Below are 21,677 nucleotides of genomic sequence, written 5' to 3'. Positions count from 1 at the left end.
TTCTTCAATTAAAGAAAACTTGTTTTCTTGGGGCGCCTGGGTGGCTCGGTTGGTTAAGCGTCAGACTCTTGACTTTGGCTCAGGTCATGATCTCACGGTTGTGAATGGGAGCCCCGCGTTGGACTCTGTGCTGACAGTGTGGAATCGGCTTGGGATTCTGTCTCCCCCTCTCTCTGCCCCTCCCCTGCTTGTGTTCTCTCTCTCTCTCTCTCTCTCTCTCTCTCTCACACACACACAAAATAAATAGATGAGCGTTTTTAAAAAAGAAAAAAGAACAGTTTTCTTAAGCGGCTGCAACCAGTGGCTGCCTGAGGTCACGGTCACCATTCTGCAGCGGCTCACCTCCAGACCTTCCTGACCTCCACACCATCCTTCCAGCTAGGAGAGAATAGCTCAGTGTATGACACATCAGGGGTGGGTCACGTATCCTGCAGACTACATGCACCTCCAAATTAGGCAGCTAATTATTCTAAGGACTCAAAGTCATGTCTGAAATTTGAGTCAGCTGAAGTAAAATGGGATGAGTAATTTGCTTCTGGAATGCGGCGCACACGACGCAGACTGATGAGGCTTCCTTGAGAAGCCCGACACCACCCTCTCGGGAACTCCGGGTTAGGGTTAGTGGTTGTGACTCTGCCATGACTTGGGGGAAGAACGGAGGCTGTGAGTCCAGCCGAGCCTATCACCCTCAGGTCAAGTTGAGTTCCGGCTAAAGCCCAAGGGCTGGGCCAGGATCACACAACCCCAAGGGTCCCAGAGCAGAGTTAGAGGAACCCCAAAGACCGAAGGGTCAGATGGTACAGGACTGTCTAGCCCCAGAAAGCACAAACGAGGGGCAACAGCCCACAGTCTTTCACAGGAGATGCCATTCGTCTGAGTAAGACACCTGTCGAGTAAGGTAAGTGACAAGAATGGTGGCAGCTGGAGCGGTGGGACTTCCAGCCCTGAGGGCCTGTAAAGGATCAAAGTAAATTCTGTAGATCTGTCTTCAGAAGCTTACACCCCAGGGTCTAATGTGAAAGCAAGGGAGTTGGGGATGGGAGGGCCTGGAGTTAGGAGAGAGGGGACCATGCCAAGAGTGAATGGGTGCCTCCCTTTTCGCCTCCTTTGGGGAAGTCCATCCTTCATGGCTGGGCAAGGTCTTCTCCAGCCTCCGCTGGCCTCATCTCATCTCTCCAGACTCCATCACCCAAAAACCTCCGGCCTCCTTCTGAATAACTCAATCCTGCCTCGGGGTCCCAGATTTGAAAACAAGATTACTTCCCTCAGGTGCACCGTGGATCCCCAAGGGGCTTCCCTGCCCTTCCCAGTTCTTGTTGAGAGCAGTCTTCTTGCTCAGATTTACCCCTTGTGTACACGATGGCTCCCAGGCCTTACAGACTTAGAAACACAAATGCATTTAAACACTCAGACAAGGGGCGCCTGGGTGGCTCAGTTGGTTGGGCGACTGACTTCGGCTCAAGTCGTGACCTCGGGGTTCGTGGGTTCGAGCACCCCATCAGGCTCTGTCCGGACAGTTGGAGCCTGGAGCCTGCTTCAGATTCTGTGTCTCCCTCTCTCTCTGCCCTTCCCTTGCTTACACTCTGCCTCTTTCTCTCTCTCATTCTCAAAAATAAATAAACATTAAAAAAAAAATAAACACTCGAACAAAAAGAAAACCAGAATTAGTGGTCCAAGTTTCTACCATAGAAAATTTCTAAATTACTAGCTGTTTGTGGTCATCCACGTTACTTCTCTATTACTGCCATAAAGGACCCAAAAGATGACATCACAGGACCCTACAGCTGGAGGGAAATTCTGGGGCAGCCCCAGGCTAAGGCAGGGGGATTCAGAGCTTGTGCTTCGGAACTGAATGTATTGATTCTAATTCTAGCCCTGCCCCTGCTTACTCAGTGGGTCTCAAAGTTGAGCAGGCACCAAAATTACCTGGCGGACTTTTAAAAACCCAAGTTGCCGGGCCCCATCCCCCAGAGTTTCCTATTATTTAGGTCTGGGGTGGGACCCAACAATCTACGTCTCTTAACAACTTATCGGAGGATGCTGATGCTGCAGCTCCGGAAACCACACTTAGCGCAGCACTCTAGCTGTGGAATCAGCCGCGTCCCGGGTACATTCTGGCTCATAACCTTCGCGCTCGCTGGGATTGGGGTTGACTCGAGAGCTGGCGTCAGAAGCCCCGAGCGTTGTTCGCGGCCCACAGTTAACACCTGCAGTCGTCGGGGGATGGAGGGGAGGAGTCATGTGCCCGAGACCACCCCGCCAATGAGAAGCAAACCTGGGACGGAGCCCCGGGGCTTCCCGCCGCCCGGCCGCGTTCTGGCCCTCCGGCGCCGCCGCCTCCCGGCCCCGAGCGCTCTGAGCCGGCGCGCCGCACGTTGCGGTTCCCTGCGCACAGTGCTCCGCGCCGCCGGCGGTTCGGCTTAATGCCTGTCGTCTTCGGAGTCTTCGGAGCCACTAGGACCCTCCGATCTTTCTCGGCGCCGAGAGCCTGGCCGCGGGGACGGTACCCCTGGGTGGGCTGAGACCAGGAGAAGCTGGAGAAGCTTCTAGCAGCGGCGGGGCGGGGGCAGGGGGAGCCTGGGGCAGGGGGCGCGCCCCAGCAGGCCGCCGGCCTCCCGGCCGCCCGCGGCAGAGCTCCGGGCGCTGCGGGTGGCCGCCTGCCCCTAGCCCGGGAGCGGCGGGAAGTGCGCGCCCCAGCGGCCGTGCAGGACCCGCCCCGGCCCCGCCCTCCAGGACGTCCCGTCGGGAAACCCGCGAGCCACACCGCCGAGCGGCTGCGGCTCTCCCTCCGCGCGCCAGGTAAGTGGCAGAAGCTGCCGGCGACCCTCGCAGGCCCTCGCGATAGACGACCCCCTCCCCCCGTCCCTTCCGCCCGCCCCCTCCGCCGGGCCTGGAGCTCAGAGCTCTCCCGCTGCTCGGGACTTTCCCCTAGTCGGACTGGCTTCTGCCAGGTCCTTGCTCCCCACCTCCCTCCTCCGCCGACCTTCTCCTTTACCACTTCCTTCTCGCCACCCCCAGTAGTGAAATGAAGGGGTTGGGCCAGACGGGTCCTCGTCCGTGGTGGCGGCCTCTAGCTCCTCCCTCGGTACGACCCCCCCCCCCCCCCCACCTCCGCGCCTCGCTTAAAGACGAATGAAAAGTTCAGACCTTTGGGACGTGAAGGGGTGGGGTGGGAGAGGGACGAGCCACAGCAGCCCCTCCGGGGTTCTACAGCCTTTTCCCTTTACCCACCCACGTCCCCGTATTCTTTCCGTCCCCCTTCTTCCCAGAGTGGGCCACCCCACGTGCTCCACCTCGGAAATCTTTCAGAGAGGCATCCTCCTGCCAGCGCCACCTTGCTCCTGAGTAGAGGTGGGGTCTCAGATGTCCTCTCTCTGGAGTCTTGGGCCTTGGGGGAGTGGGAGCTGTGTGGTTTTTATGGGAAGGGAGTCTGCTGGGTGTTCATGACTGTGACTGTCCCCAACTTCCCTATTTCCCCGTCACTTGTTCCGACAAGCCCCAGGCTAACTGAAAGGAGGAACAGTTTGTTACTTGCCCCCAAAGCTAGTCACCCCAGACCCTGACTTCTGCGGAGGGTAGGATGGGGCTGTCCTGTGTCTATGGAGGAAGGGGGGTTCATTTTACCAGCAAAGCTTAAAACAGACCCCCTCTATTGGCTACGGTCCCAGGAAAGGTTTTAATGCTGCCCCTCCAGACCCACAGATGCAGTACACAGGCACTGGGTGAGGTTAATAACTCTGGACACACCAAAGAACCTGGGGCTCATTTTGCCAGAGATGTGTGTGCACTACACAGGCCCTATTCACCTCTCCAACACAGGAGCCTCATCCCCTACCCCTCCTAGGAAGGGTAAAAAGGATGAGACAGGCAAATTCATGCCATGGATAGTACAAGGTAAGGTGAGGGGGTTGAAATAGATGTTGGTTCAAATTATCCTGCAGAAGCCAGTATCCTTGCAGGTACTTCCCTAGTTCCTCAACAGTTCCTTCCTGTTCTTCAACCATTAGACACACAGAACAAGAGCAAACTACTTTCAGGGGTGTCGGGACGGAAAGGACAGGACTGTCAAAGACATTGAAGAGCTCATCTGGAGCTGGTAGAACCGTGAAGGATATTGAGCTGCCCGAGATGGCCTGGTCCTTGGTAACCACTGCTCAGGACAGCAGACGCCCACCCACAGCAGCATGGAGAAACATCACGGCTGATAAGGGGAGGCACGGATGCATGCTGGATGCCCTCTGAGATCAGAAACATCTTAGCCCAGGTTCAGGTGGGAGATAAACGAACAGGAGATATGACCACAGTCTTAGTCCAGCTAGCCATTGCCTAGAACCGAAGTCAGGAATAGGAGGGGGCAGCTAACCCTAGGACCAGGGGTCTCCCCGTGCAGGGAGGCAGTAGGTATTGTGGATCCAGGCGGCTGACTCAGCTCTGTCTCTAATTTAGCTGTCTAACTCTGGCCAAGTCACATAAACACTCCCTGGGTGGGGAGCAAATGGAAGGTGTATGTGAAAGTGCTTTGGCGAAGCTCCAAGCACCAGCCAAATGGGAGGCAGTGCGGGGTCATGGTGAAGACAGTGGGCTTTGGAGATGTGGGACTGAGTGCACACCCTGCCTCTGCCCCTTCCTTGCTATGTGACCTTGGTCAAGTTACTTAACCTCCCTGTGCTTCAGTTTCCTTCTGTGTAAAATGGAAAAGATAACTGTCCCTTGACTTGACGTGGTGAGCGGTGATATTAAAAATGGTGGTGGTATTGCCCTTAGCCTCCTCTGGCTCATGCAGACCTCGCCAGCTCTGGAAGTGAAGCTGAGGATCAGAGAGGGTGTCCGGACACCAGAGGGACCCAATGAATGGCCGTGCCAAAGACTTGGGTGAACTTGGCTCTTCATCCAGCCCTCTGGCCCACTCTGAGAAAGCCCAAAATGTCCGTTCTCATTCAATGGGAATGAGAGTGAGGGTTTGAATAAATGAGAGGTCAAGTGCAGGGCAGTGCCTGTCTCTGTGTTGTGCTCAATGCTGTAATTGTGCTGTGTCAAAGGCTTGCACAGTGAACAAGGTTGGGTTCAGTCTGGGGAGAAAAGGGACCGTCAGAAGACTCTTTTGTGGCACCTGAGAGCCCTGTGGGGTCACATTATTCTCCTACACCCTTGGCAACCTGGTCCTGAGCCCTAGATAGATTTGAAGGAAGGAAGAAACCCAATCCTCACCCTCAGCTCTACCCATAAGAGAGAACAAAGGACAGACAGAACAAGGCAGTAGAATAGCACAACCAAATTCCCCAGGGCTGTGGGATGCTGTGGGGCTTAGAAGGCTTAGGTGGGTTGGTTGGGGCTTAGAAGGCTCGGTGGGTTTGTTGGGGAAAACCATTCTGGAGGCAGAAGACCGAGGCCCAGGAGATTTAAGGACTGGGAAGGAGAAAGCAAACAGGATGTAGGTAACCTGAGTCTAGGCCTACCGGCTCTCCCTCTCTCACAAAATCTAGTGGGGAAGTCCCACCAGGGGAAGCCTGGGCAGTGAAATTTGGAAACAAATGCACCAGGATCCTGAGGGCGATAAGAGGCACCTTAGTCTAAGAAGGCTTCTTGGAGGAGGGGAGCCTGAGGAAGAATTTGAAGAGAATAGAACACAGCTTGTTGAGCAAGAATATAAGGGAAGGGCACCTGGGTGGCTCAGTCGGTTAAACATCCGACTTGGGCTCAGGTCATGATCTCACGAGCCCCGCATTGGTCTCTGCTAACAGCTCAGAGCCTGGAGCCTGCTTCAGATTCTGTGTGTCTCTCTCTCTGCCCCTCCCCCACTCGCGCACGTGCTCTCTCTCTCTCAAAAATAAATATTAAAAAATTTAAAATTTTTTAAAAATAAAAAAAAAGAAGAAGAAGAATATAAGGAAAAGGCTGTGAGGAGGAAAAGGTAGGCCAATGAGGGCGAGTGGCAAGCAGGAAGCTGACAGCCCAGGCCCTGTCTTTGCTACAATCAAATGTCACTAAAGGAATAAGAATACAGCTGTTCAGATTGTAAAAGGGAGAGAGGCCTGAGGCAAAGGAGGCCGCCGGCAGCTTCTGCTTATCCTCCAGAGGTTGGGAGATAAGGATTCAGTCTCAGAGGACGGTTTTGAGTGAGAGAGAGGAAGAGGAGGATCCAGGAGGCAGGGAATGAATCAGCAGGACCCGGGAGTGGGCGTGGAGTGAACCTGACGTTGAGAAGGCACTGAGAGCCCTTGTACCTGCCTGGGAGCGGGGCAAGGGCAGGCGCCGTTTCAAAGATTTCGATGTTCCTGGCAGCCTTGGGGAAATTGGGAAGGCCGGCCCACCGAGGGGGCAGGGTATAGACCCTGAGTTCAGGGTGTGGTGTGTGTGAGGATAGGTGGTCCTGGACCGCAGTCCTACAGCCTGGAGCAAAGCGTGCGGTGAGGAGAGAAGGAGAAACCTCCGTTCTGCCCTCTCCCCTCACCACCCCCTCCTCAAATCTGGGGACCAGCCCAAGCCCTCGGGAGTACCCTTCCGGTTAACCCCTCCCCCACCCCTCCCCCCCTTCCATCCTCCCTCCCCCCCACCCCCGAAGGAGCCAGCAGTCTCCAGGCTCAGTCCCTGCCCCCACCCGACAGGCCTGGAGGCCCTCCGGTGAAAAACCCGTGAGCTGCTCAACTACGGTCACGTATTATTTTGATTTGCAGTGGCTTTTACAGCCTCGGAGTAAATTAGCGAACATTCGCCGAGCACCGTTCGAGGTATACCCTGGGAGCCAGTTTGGGGTGGGTTTTTCAATGGAATATCCGTGTTTGGGTAACTTAGGCTTAACATTTTATGCAAACATAAAACGAACCTAGACACCACGGGGAAAAAAACTTGATAGACTAGCTACAGAAATAACTTTCGGGGCATCTTTCTGGGAAAATAAGCCACAGGACTGCCGCCTGAGTCTTAAGGAACAGCTGAAGTGCCCTGAAGGTGTAATTATGGGGAAAGTGAAAACCTCCCAGCCTTCTGTAATCTGAAGGGTCAGGGGGGCGGGTTGGAGGAGAGAATTTGCTACTCATGAGAACAGAGGAAGTGAAATGCGTGCTGTTTGATGGCAAGAAGTGCTGGTGGCGAAGAAAGAATCCTCTGGCCCCAAACAGCCTCTCGGGTCCCCCTCCCCCTCGCCAGTAGCCTGACCTGTCCCCTCCCCAGCGGGATGTCTAGCTCCACACACCTGTGCCCTCGGTGAGAGAATGGCAACAGTCGGCACTTGTCGAAGAACCTGTAATTGAGCTGTAGGGTGAGTAACCTGAGCAAACATCCCCGCGGTGGTGTCGACTGCCTACTTCCTGGCTGCCACGTCTCCCGGAGGTGAGCAGCTTTGCTGATAAACAGAAAGAAACTTTGTTACCAAAAGGCCACCTGGCCGGCCAGGGCGTGTTCTGGTTGGCTGCCGTTGGTTTTCACAAAAGCTGAGACTTTGCCTGGGACTTAGAATTTTGGCATCTTTAAAGCATCTGTCGGTAGTCCTAGGTAGGATCTGGGGGAGGGCAGGTGCCAGGGAGGGGAGGGGCAGTGTAAGAGCGGAGCAGTGGGTGGTGGGGAGGCTGGGGGGGGGGGTGCGGGAACAGCCTGGCCCCTGGGGCGCAAGAGCCTAAACCGGTCTCCAGTTCCCCCAGGCGACCTACAACCGGGAGGTCAGAAGGTGGGAACGGAGCAGTGGCCTGGGAGCTGGGAGACTGGCGTTGGCCCCCGGGAGCCACAGGCTGTGTGATACTACAGAAGTCACCTGGCCACTCTGGCCTCTCCTGTAAAACGAGGGTGCTGGGCTCGCGGGCAGACCTAGCCAAAGCGGCACGCTGATGCGTGACCACAGAATATCCTGTAACTCACATGCTTGCTGTGGTAAACGCATCCAAAATATCTTTCGGTGAAGCCAGTGCAGCGCGTTCCCTCGGAGCTTTGAACAGCTCACTTTAACCCCTCAGGCATCATCTCATGTAACAAGAGTTTAGGGAACATCTACTCCAGAAAAAAACCCTGTGCTAGGCTTTGCAAGTGAGAACAAAGGTGAAAACGACCTGCCTGTCTGGCCCAGGAGTTCACAAAGGTGTGACAGAACAGATCTTGCAGCCCTGCTTTCAAACTTCTATGACTGGGCCAAAATAAGAAAGACATTTTTTTTTAAGTTTATTTAAAAAAATTTTTTTTTAATGTTTATTTATTTTTGAGAGAGAGAGAGAGAGAGAGAGAGAGAGAGAGAGAGAGAGAGAGAGACAGAGCACAGGTGGGGGAGGGGCAGGGAGAGAGAAGACCCAGAATCCGAAGCAGGCTCCAGGCTCTGAGCTGTCAGCACAGAGCCGGATGCGGGGCTCCAACCCATGAACCATGAGATCATGACCTGAGCCAGAGTCGGGCACTTAACCGACTGAGCCACCCAGGTGCCCCTAAGTTTATTTATTTATTTTGAGAGAGAGACAGAGAGAGAGAGAGAGAGCACGCACACACAAGTGGGAAGGGGCAGAGAGAGGGGGAGACAGAGAATCCCAAGCAGGCCCCACACTGTTAGTCGTGGGGCTCGAACTCACAAACCAGGAGATTATGACCTGAGCCCAAATCAAGGGTCCAACGCTTAACCAACTGAGCCACCCAGGCACCCCTAAGAAAGACATTTTACAAGACCTAGTGCCCGCTTCCATGTGACAGCGTATCCCCAAAGTCCCACCTTTACACTGTAATCACGTCAGAGGTATGAATTCTACAAACTAACAGGAAAGCGTCATTTAAACATTTTTTTAATGTTTATTTATTTTTGACAGAGAGAGAGAGAGACAGAGCTTGAGCGGGGGAGGGGCAGAGAGCAAGGCAGACACAGAATCCAAAGCAGGCTCTAGGCTCTGAGCTGTCAGCACAGAGCCCGATGCAGAACTCGAATTCACAAACTGCAAGATCATGACTTGAGCCAAAGTCAGATGCTTAAGCGACTGAGCCACCCAGGCACCCCTAGAAAAAGCCTCATTTAAAATGTAATGATTTAGGGGCGCCTGGGTGGCTCAGTCGGTTGAGCGACCGACTTCGGCTCAGGTCATGATCTCGCGGTCTGTGAGTTTGAGCCCCACATCCGGCTCTGTACTGACAGCCCAGAGCCTGGAGCCCGTTTCAGATTCTGTGTCTCCCTCTCTCTCTGCCCCTCCCCTGTTCATGCTCTGTCTCTTTCTGTCTCAAAAATAAATAAACGTTAAAAAAAATTTTTTTTAAATAAAAGGTAATAATTTAAATCTCCTTAACCTTTAAGTTTTATGAATTAAAAAAAAATTTTTAATGTTTATTTATTTTTGAGAGAGGGAGAGTGAGTGGGGGAAGGGCAGAGAGAGAGGGAGACAGAACCTGAAGCAGGCTCCAGGCTCTGAGCTGTCAGCACAGAGCCCGATGTGGGGCCCAAACTCACAGACCGCAAGATCATGACCTGAGCTGAAGTCAGACACTTAACTGACTGAGCCACCCACCAGGCGCCCCAAAGTTTTATGAATTTTAAATAACACATTTAAAAAAAAATTTTTTTTTTAACGTTTATTTATTTTTGACACAGGGAGAGACAGAGCATGAACGGGGGAGGGTCAGAGAGAGAGGGAGACACAGAATCTGAAACGGGCTCCAGGCTCTGAGCTGTCAGCACAGAGCCCGACGCGGGGCTCGAACTCACGGACCGTGAGATCATGACCTGAGCCGAAGTCGGCCGCTTAACCGACTGAGCCATCCAGGCGCCCCTAAATAACACATTTTTCATTTTGACTTTGTGTCGGGATATGTTTATCGTCTCCAATGGGTGGAGAACAGCATGAAAACAAAAATTTGTTATTCAAAATTCATAAAAATCAGGTAAAAAATTTTCAACTGATGTTAAGTTTGTAGTATTTACCCTTCTGAAGTTGTTAAAGCTTCAAACTGCTAAGACACTCACTGTACTGTATGTATATGTAATAACTGACATGAAATTTTAACAAAACAATACTCACCCCCATTGCATATGAGGCACTTTGAGACTTTCTTTTTTGTTCTATTTTATTCTGATCTTTTAAAGAATGTTTTTCATGCCGATTTGCAACACCTGAAATTTATTCCACAATCCTATGATGGGTTGTAATCAGTGCTTAGACAGGCATTCGGGTGGGTAAAACCTCAAGTCCCTTATACCAGTGACAGAAGGTGAGTTCGTGTTCTGGCTGGTGGGGCCAGAGAAGCAGGTTGCATTTGTTCGATCTAGGGAAGCTTCCTGGAAGAAGAGGATTTCCGGCGTCCTCTCAGTACTGAAACCAAGATGGTTCCATGTGTGGCAATACCAAGGGTGGCTGGAGGGAAAAGAGTTGGGAATGAATGTGCAGCAGTAGCAGGAGGGGAATGAGTGGATGAGGGCTATGGGCATCCTTGCCCAGTGGTCCTGTAGGTCAGGCGTGGGAGCCTCAAGGTGAGGGGCAATTGAAGACACTGGGGTGAGGATCCTGGGAAGCCCTGGACTTCACCAAGTACTACATACACTAGGGACGACTCCTTCACCAGGCTGGTGGAGGGCTGACTCCCCAGTCCTGCTAACCACACTTCTGGGAATCTCCTACGCAGAGGCCAGGAATCCTTCATCCCAAAGTCTTCTAGTTTCCATCCGATTGTGTGTCTCTTCTAAGGGACTCTTTCCTATTGCCCACATGCTGAGCAAACGAACTAGAGACCTAGTCCCTTCCTGCCACGGCTAATCACAGGTGTCTCGTTTCATTTCAGGATGTGGTTAGTACCTTGAGGAACTGCAGACTTCGGAGAGCAAGGCTTAGACAGGCAGACTGGATTGAGAGAGAGCGGATGCCTGGGAAGGACTCAATTTAACCCTAGGTCTCTTTCTCCAGGGGAAAGAAAAGGAGCAAAGGTGAACCCCACTGCAAAGGACCACGAGGCAATGCCAGGACGAGGGAGTTGGAGTGACCTGGGTGATTCTGAGTGAATCAGTCAGGGAGGCCTTCCTGGAGGAGGTGAGTCTTGAGCACTTGGCAGCAGCTGGTAACTAAGCTGTTACCAAGCCTTTGTTCCTAACTGTGCGCCCTCTTTCTTGCTGGAGTCGGAAGGTACACAGAAAACATCAGGGAAGATGCAGCCTGCAGGATGGGGCAACACTGTCATGGCAAACACTTCCCCACTTACGGGCCCTGTTGTTTGGGTTTAGCTGGGGCAGTTCCAGAATCGAGGAGATGTCTAGCTCAACCCCTTGTGCTGGCCCAGCGCGGCTCAACCTCTAGGGCAGAAACCTGTGTCTGCGCTGAATCCCCATTCCCTCCTTGAAGCCTCCTTCAAGCCCACAGAGAGATCTGTCTCCCAGCTCAGCCCTTACTGCCTGTGCTGTTATTATGAAGTTTTAATTTTATTAATTTTTGAGTAGATAATGTAGTCAGGGTTCAAAGTGCAGAAGGGTGTTCGGTGAAAGACCTTTTTTTTTTTTTTTTTCCTGTTCCCGTGTCTTCCCTGGACAGGTGCTACCTGGACCCAGTGCTGGCAATTCTTATTCTCCAACTAGATTTTAAGATCTCTTGGAGAGAGGAATTCTCTCATACCGCTCTGTACCCCTCTGTGTCCCAACTGGGGCAAATTGTCCCGTCCCATCACCCAAGGGAGTTTTCCTAGCACCGGGTCCTGCCTCCTCATCCACACTCCTGCTGTCTTGGGTCAGACCCTCACCGCCACCGACACGCCTCTCGGTTGGCCATCCACCTGCCAATCAGATCCATCACCTAGACACCCTCCACCAGCTGTCATGCTGTTTCCCTGTAATGCTGGGCCCTGGCTAATCTTTTGTTGCTCCCATACCTCAGGTCAAGGGCAAACTCCTTGGCATGGGGACCTACCTGCAGCCACCTCTCCAGGCCCATCCTCGGCTATTTTCATGCTCCCACCATACCGAACTACTGGCAGTTTTCTGCTTGGCCATGCTCTCTCCCACCTCCAGGCCGTAGTTGGTGCTGTTCCCTCTGCCTGAAAGGTACTCACCTGGCCTGGCCAGCTCCTACTTGTGAGTCAGTGCTCAGCCCAAGCTCCTCCCCCCGTGAGACCTCTTCACAGACGTCACCTTCCCCCACTTGCTGAGTTTCCTGCATCCACTTTCCCTGGGCACCCAGGATGCCTGTCTCATTGGCTGATCTCCATTGAAAATCTGACTTCCCAGATCAACTATACTTCAATTAAAAAAAAATCTGACTTCCCCAATTGACTGTATGCTCCTTGAAGGTTGGACTTGCCCATCACTGCCTCCCCCAGTGTGATGCGAAAAACAGCTCTCGAGAAAGAAGGCTTTGTTTTTCTGAGTTGCTGCCTCGGCATTTTACAGTATGATAACCCTACTCACATCCACAGCCTGGACATTTAGATAAGGACTCAAGTTCAGGATGCCTGCCAAAAGTTCCCACTTTGCTTTTAGCAGGGCACCTTTTAAAATGACCACTTAGGCGGCGCCTGGGTGGCTCAGTCCATTGAGCATCCGACTTCAGCTCAGGTCATGATCTCACGGTTCCTGGGTTCGAGCCCCACCTCGGGCTCTCTGCTGTCAGCGTGGAGCCCAGTTGGGATCCTCTGTCCCCCTTTCTCTCTGCCTCTCCCCTGCTCCCACTCTCTTCCAAAAATAAACATTAAAAAAAATAATAACTACTTAGAGTTAAGCCTGGGAGAAGATAGTGACCTCTGCCCCGGTCGCCTTTAAGTATAGGTGCTAGCTAGCTATGTCTGTCTCCTGCTTCCTGGTGACCCCAGACAGAGGACAGCCCTTCCCCCTGGCTCATTGCGCCCCCTCGCTTCTGGGACCTGTAAGTAATAACAAATCTTGTGCCTCTGCTTCCTTTGTGTGGGTGTGTTGAAACTCGGCCTTCAATCAGAATAACCCCACGGGTTTCACTTCCCCCAAGTGGGACCTCAGATGCTGAGGGAGCTACCTACAGACGCCATGTGGGTGGCCTGGGCCACCTCATTCCGCAGGTCATAATCCGCATATTCTTATTTCAGTGCATCAGCTCCCACTTCTCGCCATCCCCAATCTGGCTGGCTGAGTACCTGCCCTATTCAATCACTGCTGGCGGAATTAACACATTTCCCCTCCTGTCTCCTAGACAACTCCTGATACAAAACAGTTGCTCAAAGAGGTTTCGTTTTATGTGACTTTTGCTGATGCTGTCGAATCTGACGTTGTAAAAGAAAACCACCTGTGTAGCCCCGCTCCCTCTGGAGATCATGATGGATGCATATTCCACAGATCCCAGTGACTCCAGACACGAGGCTTTTCCCCACAGGCAGGAAGGAGCTTGTGTGTTTAAATAACAGCATTAAGTAGCTCAACTGGAATTACTTTTCAACAAGACACGCTACGGGTAATGAGTGTGGCTTTGGCCAAGGACCAGGTACTCAAGGATAATTGCTGGGAAGCTGAGCAGGGATTTATTAATTATAATAATAGAAATAATTGATAGCATTTATTGAGGGCTTAGTACGTGCCAGGCACTCTGCCGAGCACTGTACCTACATTATCGCTGATTTAATCTTCATGGTGACCCTGTGCGTTAGGTATTAGTTACCTCCCACTTTACAGATGAGGAAATTGAGCCTTCGAGAGATGAATTTGTCCAAGGGTCACACAAGATGCTAATAACGGAAACTAACCCTTTTTGAGAACTTGCTATGTGCAGAGACTGCTAAACGTTTTCCATGAATTATTACATGGTACTTTAATCCTTACAACGACCGTAGAAGGTAGGTGTTATTATTGCTAGAAGAGGCAGAACAGAATTTGTACCCAGGTCTACTGTCACCAATATCTAGAGTTCTCCACAGAAAGTTTGGCAAACATTCATCCTCTGAGCCATGGGACCACGTGCCTGAGGACAGAAGCTGGTAAACCTATAAGCCCATCTCTGTCTGGAAGATGTTATAGAACCTTCGGGTTTTTTTTTGTGGTTTGTTTGTTTTTTTTTAATGTTTATTTTTCAGAGAGACAGAGAGACAAAGCGTGAGCGGGGGAGGGGCAGAGAGAGGGAGACCCAGAATCCGAAGCAGGCTCCAGGCTCTGAGCTGTCAGCACAGAGCCCAACGCGGGGCTCGAACCCATGAACCGTGAGATCATGACCTGAGCCAAAGTCAGACGCTTAGCCAGCTGAGCCACCCAGGCGCCCCTGGGTTGGTTTGTTTGTTTTTAACTAAATATAAGTAGATAGGTGTGCCTGGGTGGCTCAGTCAGTTACGCATCCTACTTCGGCTCAGGGCTTGATCTCGTGGTTCAGAGTTCAAGTCCCACATCAGGCTCTCTGCTATCAGCGTGGAGCCCTCTTCAGATCCTTTGTCCCCCTCTCTCTGCTCCTTCCCTACTCCCCTACCCTCCTACCCACTTTCTCTCTCTCTCTCTCTCAAAACTTAACATTAAAAAATTAAATATGAGTAGATAGAAAAGAATATTTATAAAACATATGTAAGGGTATAAAGAATAACAGTTCTACCAGCAGCCACCATCCACTTAAGAAAAAATGCTTTGTGGGGCGCCTGGGTGGCTCAGTCGGTTGAGCGTCCGACTTTGGCTCAGGTCATGATCTCACGGTTGGTGAGTTTGAGCCCTGCGTCTGGCTCTGTGCTGACAGCTCAGAGCCTGGAGCTTGTTTCGGATTCTGTGTCTCCCTTTCTGCTCCTCCCCTGCTCACACTCTGTCTCTCTCTCTCAAAAATAAATAAAGATTTTTTAAAAATTAAAAAAAAAAATACTTTGAAGCCCACTGTGCGCCTCTGTTCCCATACATTTTCCTCCATCTCCAGAAATTTTGGTTTTGTTATTCCTTCAGGGTTTTTTTCCCCCCCTCATTTTTCTTTATAGCTTTACCACCATGTTCATTTAAAAAAATTATTTTTTTTAATGTTTATTTATTTTCGAGAGAGAGAGAGAGAGAGACAGTGTGAGTAGGCAAGGTGAAAGAGAGGAAAACAGAATTGTAAGTAGGTTCCAGGCTCCGAGCTGTCAGCACAGAGCCCGACGCGGGGCTCGAACTCATGGACCGCGAGATCATGACCCGAGCCGAAGTCGGCCGCTTAACCGACTGAGCCACCCAGGCACCCCGCTACATGTTCATTTTTATATTCATAAGCAATATATTGTTTAGTTTTAGGTGTTTGAATTTTCTGTAAGTGGATTCATACCGTATGTATCTTTCTGCAGCCTGCTGTCTAGACTCACCAATTACACCGTGTAGCTGCTTGTGGAAGCAGCTCGTCCTGTGTCACTGCCGTAGAATCCTCTGTTCCGTGGGTATTTCACACTTATTCGTTCTGTGGATGGACACTTGGCTTGTTTCTCCTTTGTGCCATCTGAGTCAACGCTGCTAGACGCTTTCCTGCGCGTGCCTCCTGGCTCGTGTGCAGGAGGTTATCTGGGATGTGAAACCAGGAGTAGAATTGCGGGGTCATAGATGTGTACGTTTCCGATTTTGCTTGATAATGTCACATTGTTTCCCAAGGTGGTGACGTCGATTAAACCTCTTCATGCAGAGTCTCGGTGTCCTAGACCCATGAGTGGCACAGTCTTAGAGCAGGAAAGAGACACTGAGTCTGGCCTCCTCATTCTATGGAGAGAGCAAAGTCAGGCACAGAAAAGTGAAGTGACTGGGCCAGGGTGTTGTCAGCATTGAGCAACAGAGCCTGGCCTCAAACCTCGAGCCCCTTCCACACCTGTGCCTTGGCTCATTTCTCTCTCTCATCCCTTCCCTTCTCAGGCTGAGGCCCCAAGGTGTGGCCATCGCAACAGATCAAGCTATTTCCAGGGTCGGGCCCGGCACTCAGAGCTGACCCAGCCGGGGTCCCCATCGGTCCCCGAGGATGCGTCTCCTCCGTAGACGCCACATGCCCGTGCGCCTGGCCATGGTGGGCAGTGCCTTCGTGCTCTTTCTCTTCATCATGCACAGGGATGTCAGCAGCACGGAACAGGCTACAGAGAAACCGTGGCTGAAGTCTTTGGTGAGCCAGAAGGACCATGTTCTGGACCTCATGCTGGGGGCTGTGAACAACCTTCGAGATTCGATGCCTAAGCTCCAGATCCGGGCCCCAGAGCCCCAGGAGACACCGGTCTCCATAAACCGGTCCTGCCTCCCTGGGCTCTATACCCCAGCAGAGCTGAGGCCCTTCTGGGAACGGCCACCACAGGATCCCAATAGCCCTGGGGCAGATGGAAAAGCATTTCAGAAGGACAAGTGGACCAGTCTGGAGACCCAGGAGAAGGAAGAAGGCTATAAGAAACACTGTTTCAATGCGTTTGCCAGTGACCGGATCTCCCTGCAGAGGGCCCTGGGGCCGGACACCCGACCCCCTGAGTAAGTAGCACCCAAAGTCCTGGGGTGAGGCCAGGGCTCCGCCAAAAGCGTGGCTGGTATGGTCATGGCCACGGGCCAAATGCCAGGTTAAAGAGCTGATGGTGATCTTATGATGTGGGCAAGGATTTCCTCTAAGCCCTCCCTTCTTTTCCTGGCCAGTGCCCTTATGCTGGTGGTTGGTATTGTGGTCAGGCCGGAGGCCCAGGGATACTGTGCGAGTGAAATGATGAATTATGAAGTTACAGTTATGAAAGTGACAGGTTACAGAAGGAGGGACTCAGGGCCTGGGGCCAGGGCCTGACACAAGGGTATCTGGGAGGGCTGGTTCCAGGCTGCGATGTCGGTGGCCTTGCCCTCTGCTGAGGCCTACCTGAGCCTGGAGCACTCTGCCGCTGAGCTGCTGAGAAAGGGACATTTCCTGACGGCAGCCCAGATGGTCAGGACTGTCCCAGCACCTCCTGGTTTCCTGCCCTGAAGGCCCACGGGGCCATGAATTCATTCCAACCTTTCTAGGAAGCCATTTGTACTTCCAGTCCTGGGCAGTGGACCAGCACTTGGATCCCTGCTCGGCCACCTCACACTGAGGCTGCCGTGGCCGTGTTCACACCGCCCTCAAGTCAAAGAGGTTGTTTTTTCCCAATGCAAGAGTTATACACCCTTTTGGCCTTTTCTCATGTGGCAGCTCCCATCCTCAGGTTCAGGGTTCCTCCGGGCTGTGAACCTAGGGTTCCTCGGACTTGGACCAACTAGTCTAGTCCTAGAAGGTGGAGCCACTCGGAGTTATCGGGAGCTCCTCAGCAGGGAGGGGTGTCAGGCATGAGGGCAGCCAGTGGAGGAAGTTGGGGAGGCTCTTCTGGAGGGTCCATGAGAAATCTCTGTGACCCGCAGAGGGGGATAAGAGAGGCTGTCAGGCCACGTGATTCCTTGATAATCCGGGATTCACCCATTCCCACTCCCACCCAAGGCGGAATATCAGGAGGGCAGCGGTGTGGCCACGTGCCCAGCGTAGCTGGAGTAGATGAAGGCGGAGAAGAGGCCACAGGAAATCATGTGTGATAGTAGCACCAGATGACAGGTAATTAACGAGGAAATGGGTTAGAGAAGAACCGTACATTGCAAAGAGAAGAGCCTTATTCTCTCCTTGAGGGTGGAAATTGTAGTCGCTTTCCTCGGATGTCAAACTCGCGCTCTATTACTCCCCCCCTGGGACCTCTGGATTGGATTACACTCTATGCAGTACGCATGTTACTGAGGAAGAGAGAGTCAGCCCTAGGACGTCCTAGAGCAGATGAGGGAAGCCGGGCGGGGGGGGGGGGGGGTAGGGAGCGGGCAGGGGAGCCCCTCCGCATCGCGGCTGGTGCACGCAGCCAGCTGTGGGGCGGAGTGGGTCGGCTAGGACCTGTGCAGAGGCTCAGAGCAGGTAGAAAACCAGAGTAAGCCAGGAACAGGGAACAGCCATGCCCAAGCGCAGCAGAGAGCAGAGGATGCTTACGGAAACCTACGGACAGAGCCCTCCCGCCCCTGGAACTCCCGGGGACCTGGAGAGCTCGATCTGTATGCTTCCGTCCGTCCAGGTGTGTCGACCAGAAGTTCCGCCGCTGCCCTCCACTGCCCACCACCAGCGTCATCATTGTGTTCCACAACGAGGCCTGGTCCACGCTGCTGCGAACCGTGTACAGCGTCCTGCACACCAGCCCCGCCATCCTGCTGAAGGAGATCATACTGGTGGATGATGCCAGCACCGACGGTAAGGCCGGAGGGGGCCCCAGGGAGGGGGCCAGTGCCTCCCCTGGTCCTCGGGGAAGGAGGGCAGGTTCTCTCCAGGGAGCAGGCACCCTCACCACCTGTTGCCTGGCGTCACTGCTCACCAGGAGTGAAGTCCAGGAGCAGGGAGAAGGCAGGTGAGGGACAGGAAGGTAGGGGACAGGGGGCAGGTAGACCACATTCTTAGAGCCTGGACTTTATTCCCACTTCAGCCAAAGAGCTCCAAGAGCTTTGCAGTTCTGGCTTCTAAGACTCCCTTGGAGCTGCCAGGCCCAACCCCCAGTCAGAAATGCGGGGAGAAGTCGGGGCAGATGGTGGGGATGGGCCTTCCCCGCTGTCTCCTACCTGCTAAACTCCTCTTCTACTCTTGGGAGAATCTACCTCGGAAGCTCTCTTTGCGGTAGTCGGTAAGAGGTAGGTGAGGTTGCTCTCCAAACTTGCACCCTTCAAAGCAGTTCCGCAGACAGCCACTGAATACGCTGCCCGGCACTGACCTAGGCAGAGGGGCTGCAGTGGCGAATGACATGGGACAGATCTTGCCGTGAGAAGGCCAACAACCCCCACAGGTCACATGGCCTCTAATAACACCAGTCATGGCGGCATACAGCCCATAACACGGCCTTAACACGCATGAAAGAGCATGGACTTGAGGGTCTGACACCCAGGAAATCAGATCCTAGCCCTGACTCTTCCTAGCTCTGTGACCTTGGGCAAGATACTTACCCTCTCTGAACCTCCGTTTCCTCTTCTGAAAATGAAGACAGTTGGCTCCCTCACATGTTGGGCGAGGAATCGGAGATGGGGAAGAAATGAGACAATCCGTGTGCCAAAGAGTGCTTAGTGTCGAGGAAGGGCTCTGTAAGCATTAGTTTTGGTTCACCCTTTGTATGGGAATGCTGCGCTGTGGGAGCACCTAGCCAGAAGTTATCTCTGCGTGGCATGCCGAGGACCGTCCACAGCGGAGACCAGGTTGAAGCTGGGCCCTTAGGCAGGAGTGTCTAGGGAGAGAAGAGGCACTGGAGGGTATTTCTAGAAGAGAGAATGGCGTAGCAGAATGTTCTAGAGACATAGGTGTGTTTGTGAAAAATTGAGAGGTCTGCCTTGGCCGGAGCTTAGGTTCGTTGTAGGAAATGACACTATAAAAGATGCTGCATTGAAATTGGTGCCATGCTAAAAGTATTTAGGAAAAAAAGAAGACTCAATGAAGGTTGTCTTAGAAGGGTGGCCGTTCTGGGGGGAGGGAAAGTGTCAGGAAGGGAGGCAGAGGACCCCAACTCCGGGGAGGAAGTTCTTAGAGTCACCCGAGAGTGGGATGATGGGCCAGAAGAGGACAGGGACTGTGGCACTGGGCATCTTCTCCTCCTTTTTCTGCGGCCCACAGCCATCTGTGGCTCTCCCAGCTTGGCCTCCAGGGCCCACACTCCCTTCTCAAGGGCAGGAACTGATTCCACACTTCCCGGTGTGTGCCCGGGGGCCGTTCCAGTAGAGCCGCTGTCCCCTTACCTTCCCCAGTCTCCTTCCTGCCTTCGAGTAGGACTGATGCCAAAAAATGGAACAGGGCCAGGGAAGGCAGCAGAAGGAACTGAGTGTGAGCCCCACTGAGTCAGGGTGTTCACATTTCCCCAGGGAGAACAGACACCTGGCAGCAGCACTTACAAAGCAAGGACCGAGCCCGTTTCAGGGATGCAACGGGAAGGTCTAGTGGACAAGGAGCTAGAGATCAGTCTTCCAGAAGGGAGGAACAAAGAGTTTAGCAGAGATGGAAGGGATCTCTTGATAGATTCCTGCAGGGAAACTCGGTAGCAATGGAATGGTTGGAGCGAGAGCAGGTGGACCAGCTGCCCTTCCTCTCGAACAGGAAACCCTTCTCCCCCCAACCCTGTGCTGCCCATCCCGCAGAAGCTGCTGAGCTTGACTCACATGTGGTGGCAGTTCCAAACTGTTTCACCTTGCCACCCAGAATGTTGGGCGTCCGTAAAGGACAACCCTTCCGACCAGGCAAGACAAGCAACATCAGGCCAGCCTGGCATCGGTGGTGTCTAAAGGGCACAGCAGGGGTGCCCGGGTGGCTCAGTCGGTTGAGCATCTGACCGTTGATTTCGGCTCAGGTCATGATCTCCTGGTTGTGAGATTGAGCCCTTTGCCAGGCTCTGCACTGGGTGTGGAGCTCGGAGCCTGCTTAAGATTCTCTGTCCCTCTACTGCCTGTGCTCTCTCTGATGAAGAATGAATGAATGAATGAATGAATGAATGAATGAATGAATGGCACAGCAGCCTATGCCTGGTAGGATGGACTTTGCAGCAACCCCCGTGGCTCCTCCAAAGGGCCTGCCCCTCGCCGGCCACCGGATGCGTGCTCCCATTCTCTCTGGTTGTCTCAGAGCCTGGTCCAGTATCTCAGAATCACCTGCCTGAAAAACTAAGGCAGTCATTCTTATTTTTCTACGTCCTGGCCTCTTTGAGACTCTGTTAAAACTATGCCCCCTCCCTAGAATAGTGTACAATTGCTACATCAGTGTGCACACACCCACATTTTTGCAGGGGATTCCAGGGAATTTGTGGACCCTACGATAAACAACCCCACCCTGAGGGCTTTTGGACTCTTAGACATACTTTCAACGTTCAGATCAGCGGGGAAAAGGAAGAAACTCAGATCCGTGGTCAGAAATCTCCACAGTCCACCGCGGGATACAATTTCCCGTGTTTGGCCGTTTGATCAGATTAACTGGCTCTCATTACACACGCACAAACAAGGGCTGTGTCTCTGCTGAAACACAATGTCCATGCTCTCCTGCCCTCCTACCCAGGCACCTGGCAGCAGATTTATGGCCATGACTATACAGGCATTTGATACTAGGGTGCGGGAGATGAGGCCTGGTGCCAGGCTGGGGAACTTTTTCTTTCCCACTTTGGAGTCTGAAGCCCAGGCACATATTTCATTCCTGCATGGCCAGGTCAGCGGCCAGGTCCACTCCCGGTCTGGCACGCTCTACAAGCTTCTCGAAACTGGCCCTCGAGGCCCATGGGTCTACTGTGCCCCCAACCGGGCATCCCTATATTGAAAGTCCTGCCCCGCCCCTGGGGGAGGGGGAGGGGGAGAGAACCTCCACCTTCATCCTGTGGGAATTTGCTAGATGGATGGGAGGAAATCAGACACACTTAGGACCCAGAGAGTCAGGAAATGAACAGGACTCTCAGTGAGCAAGTTGCTCACGGAGAGAGGAGTTAGGAGGTGCCGTTGGGCAGCAGGGGGTGCTGTAGGAAGGGAAGCAGGTGAAAGGCAGCCCTGAAGTCAGGAAATACACTGCAAAGCCCAGGGAAGGAGACATTTGGGGAGCACTTTGGTTTAGCCCAAGAGTTCCCTCACTTCCACTTGCCGCTCAGAACTGAAGTAGCAGGTCGTCTCGTGGCCTCCTAAACTCCTAAGCAATGCAAGTCAGAAACTATTCAAAGCCTCTGATTTTAGTTGAATTACAACTTCAGGTGTGTATTTCAACAGGTAAAGTTGCTTTATCACCTTTATCTCCTACCTCTGTCCTTGTTTTATAATATAAGAAGACTTCTCCGTAGTAACTCTATGTCCTGGATTT

At 52.8% G+C, this 21,677-nt stretch overlaps 1 protein-coding gene across 8 annotated transcripts in view; it reads left to right on the top strand.

Annotated features, from left to right (window-relative positions):
* The first annotated feature begins 601 nt into the window (after nt 1-601).
* Nucleotides 602-21,677, top strand: part of GALNT6 (polypeptide N-acetylgalactosaminyltransferase 6) — a 37,854-nt gene continuing 16,778 nt past the window's right edge. The window contains exons 1-5 of one of the 8 annotated variants that reach the window (XM_045061818.1): nt 602-898; nt 10,854-10,976; nt 15,178-15,267; nt 15,731-16,324; nt 17,899-18,071. In XM_045061818.1, the coding sequence (XP_044917753.1) occupies nt 15,834-16,324; nt 17,899-18,071 (664 nt within the window). In that variant the 5' untranslated portion in view covers nt 602-898; nt 10,854-10,976; nt 15,178-15,267; nt 15,731-15,833. Of the gene's footprint in view, nt 899-2,663; nt 2,800-6,610; nt 6,729-6,817; nt 7,330-7,386; nt 7,492-10,853; nt 10,977-15,177; nt 15,268-15,730; nt 16,325-17,898; nt 18,072-21,677 lie in introns of those variants that run through there. The other 7 variants (XM_045061819.1, XM_045061815.1, XM_023257078.2 and 4 more) reach the window with 7 other exon arrangements.

This window comes from Felis catus, chromosome B4 (genome assembly GCF_018350175.1).
Source record: "Felis catus isolate Fca126 chromosome B4, F.catus_Fca126_mat1.0, whole genome shotgun sequence".
NCBI classification, from domain to species: domain Eukaryota; kingdom Metazoa; phylum Chordata; class Mammalia; order Carnivora; family Felidae; genus Felis; species Felis catus.
The sequence above is the reverse complement of the archived record's forward strand: the minus strand, read 5'-3'. Positions and strand labels throughout refer to the sequence as shown.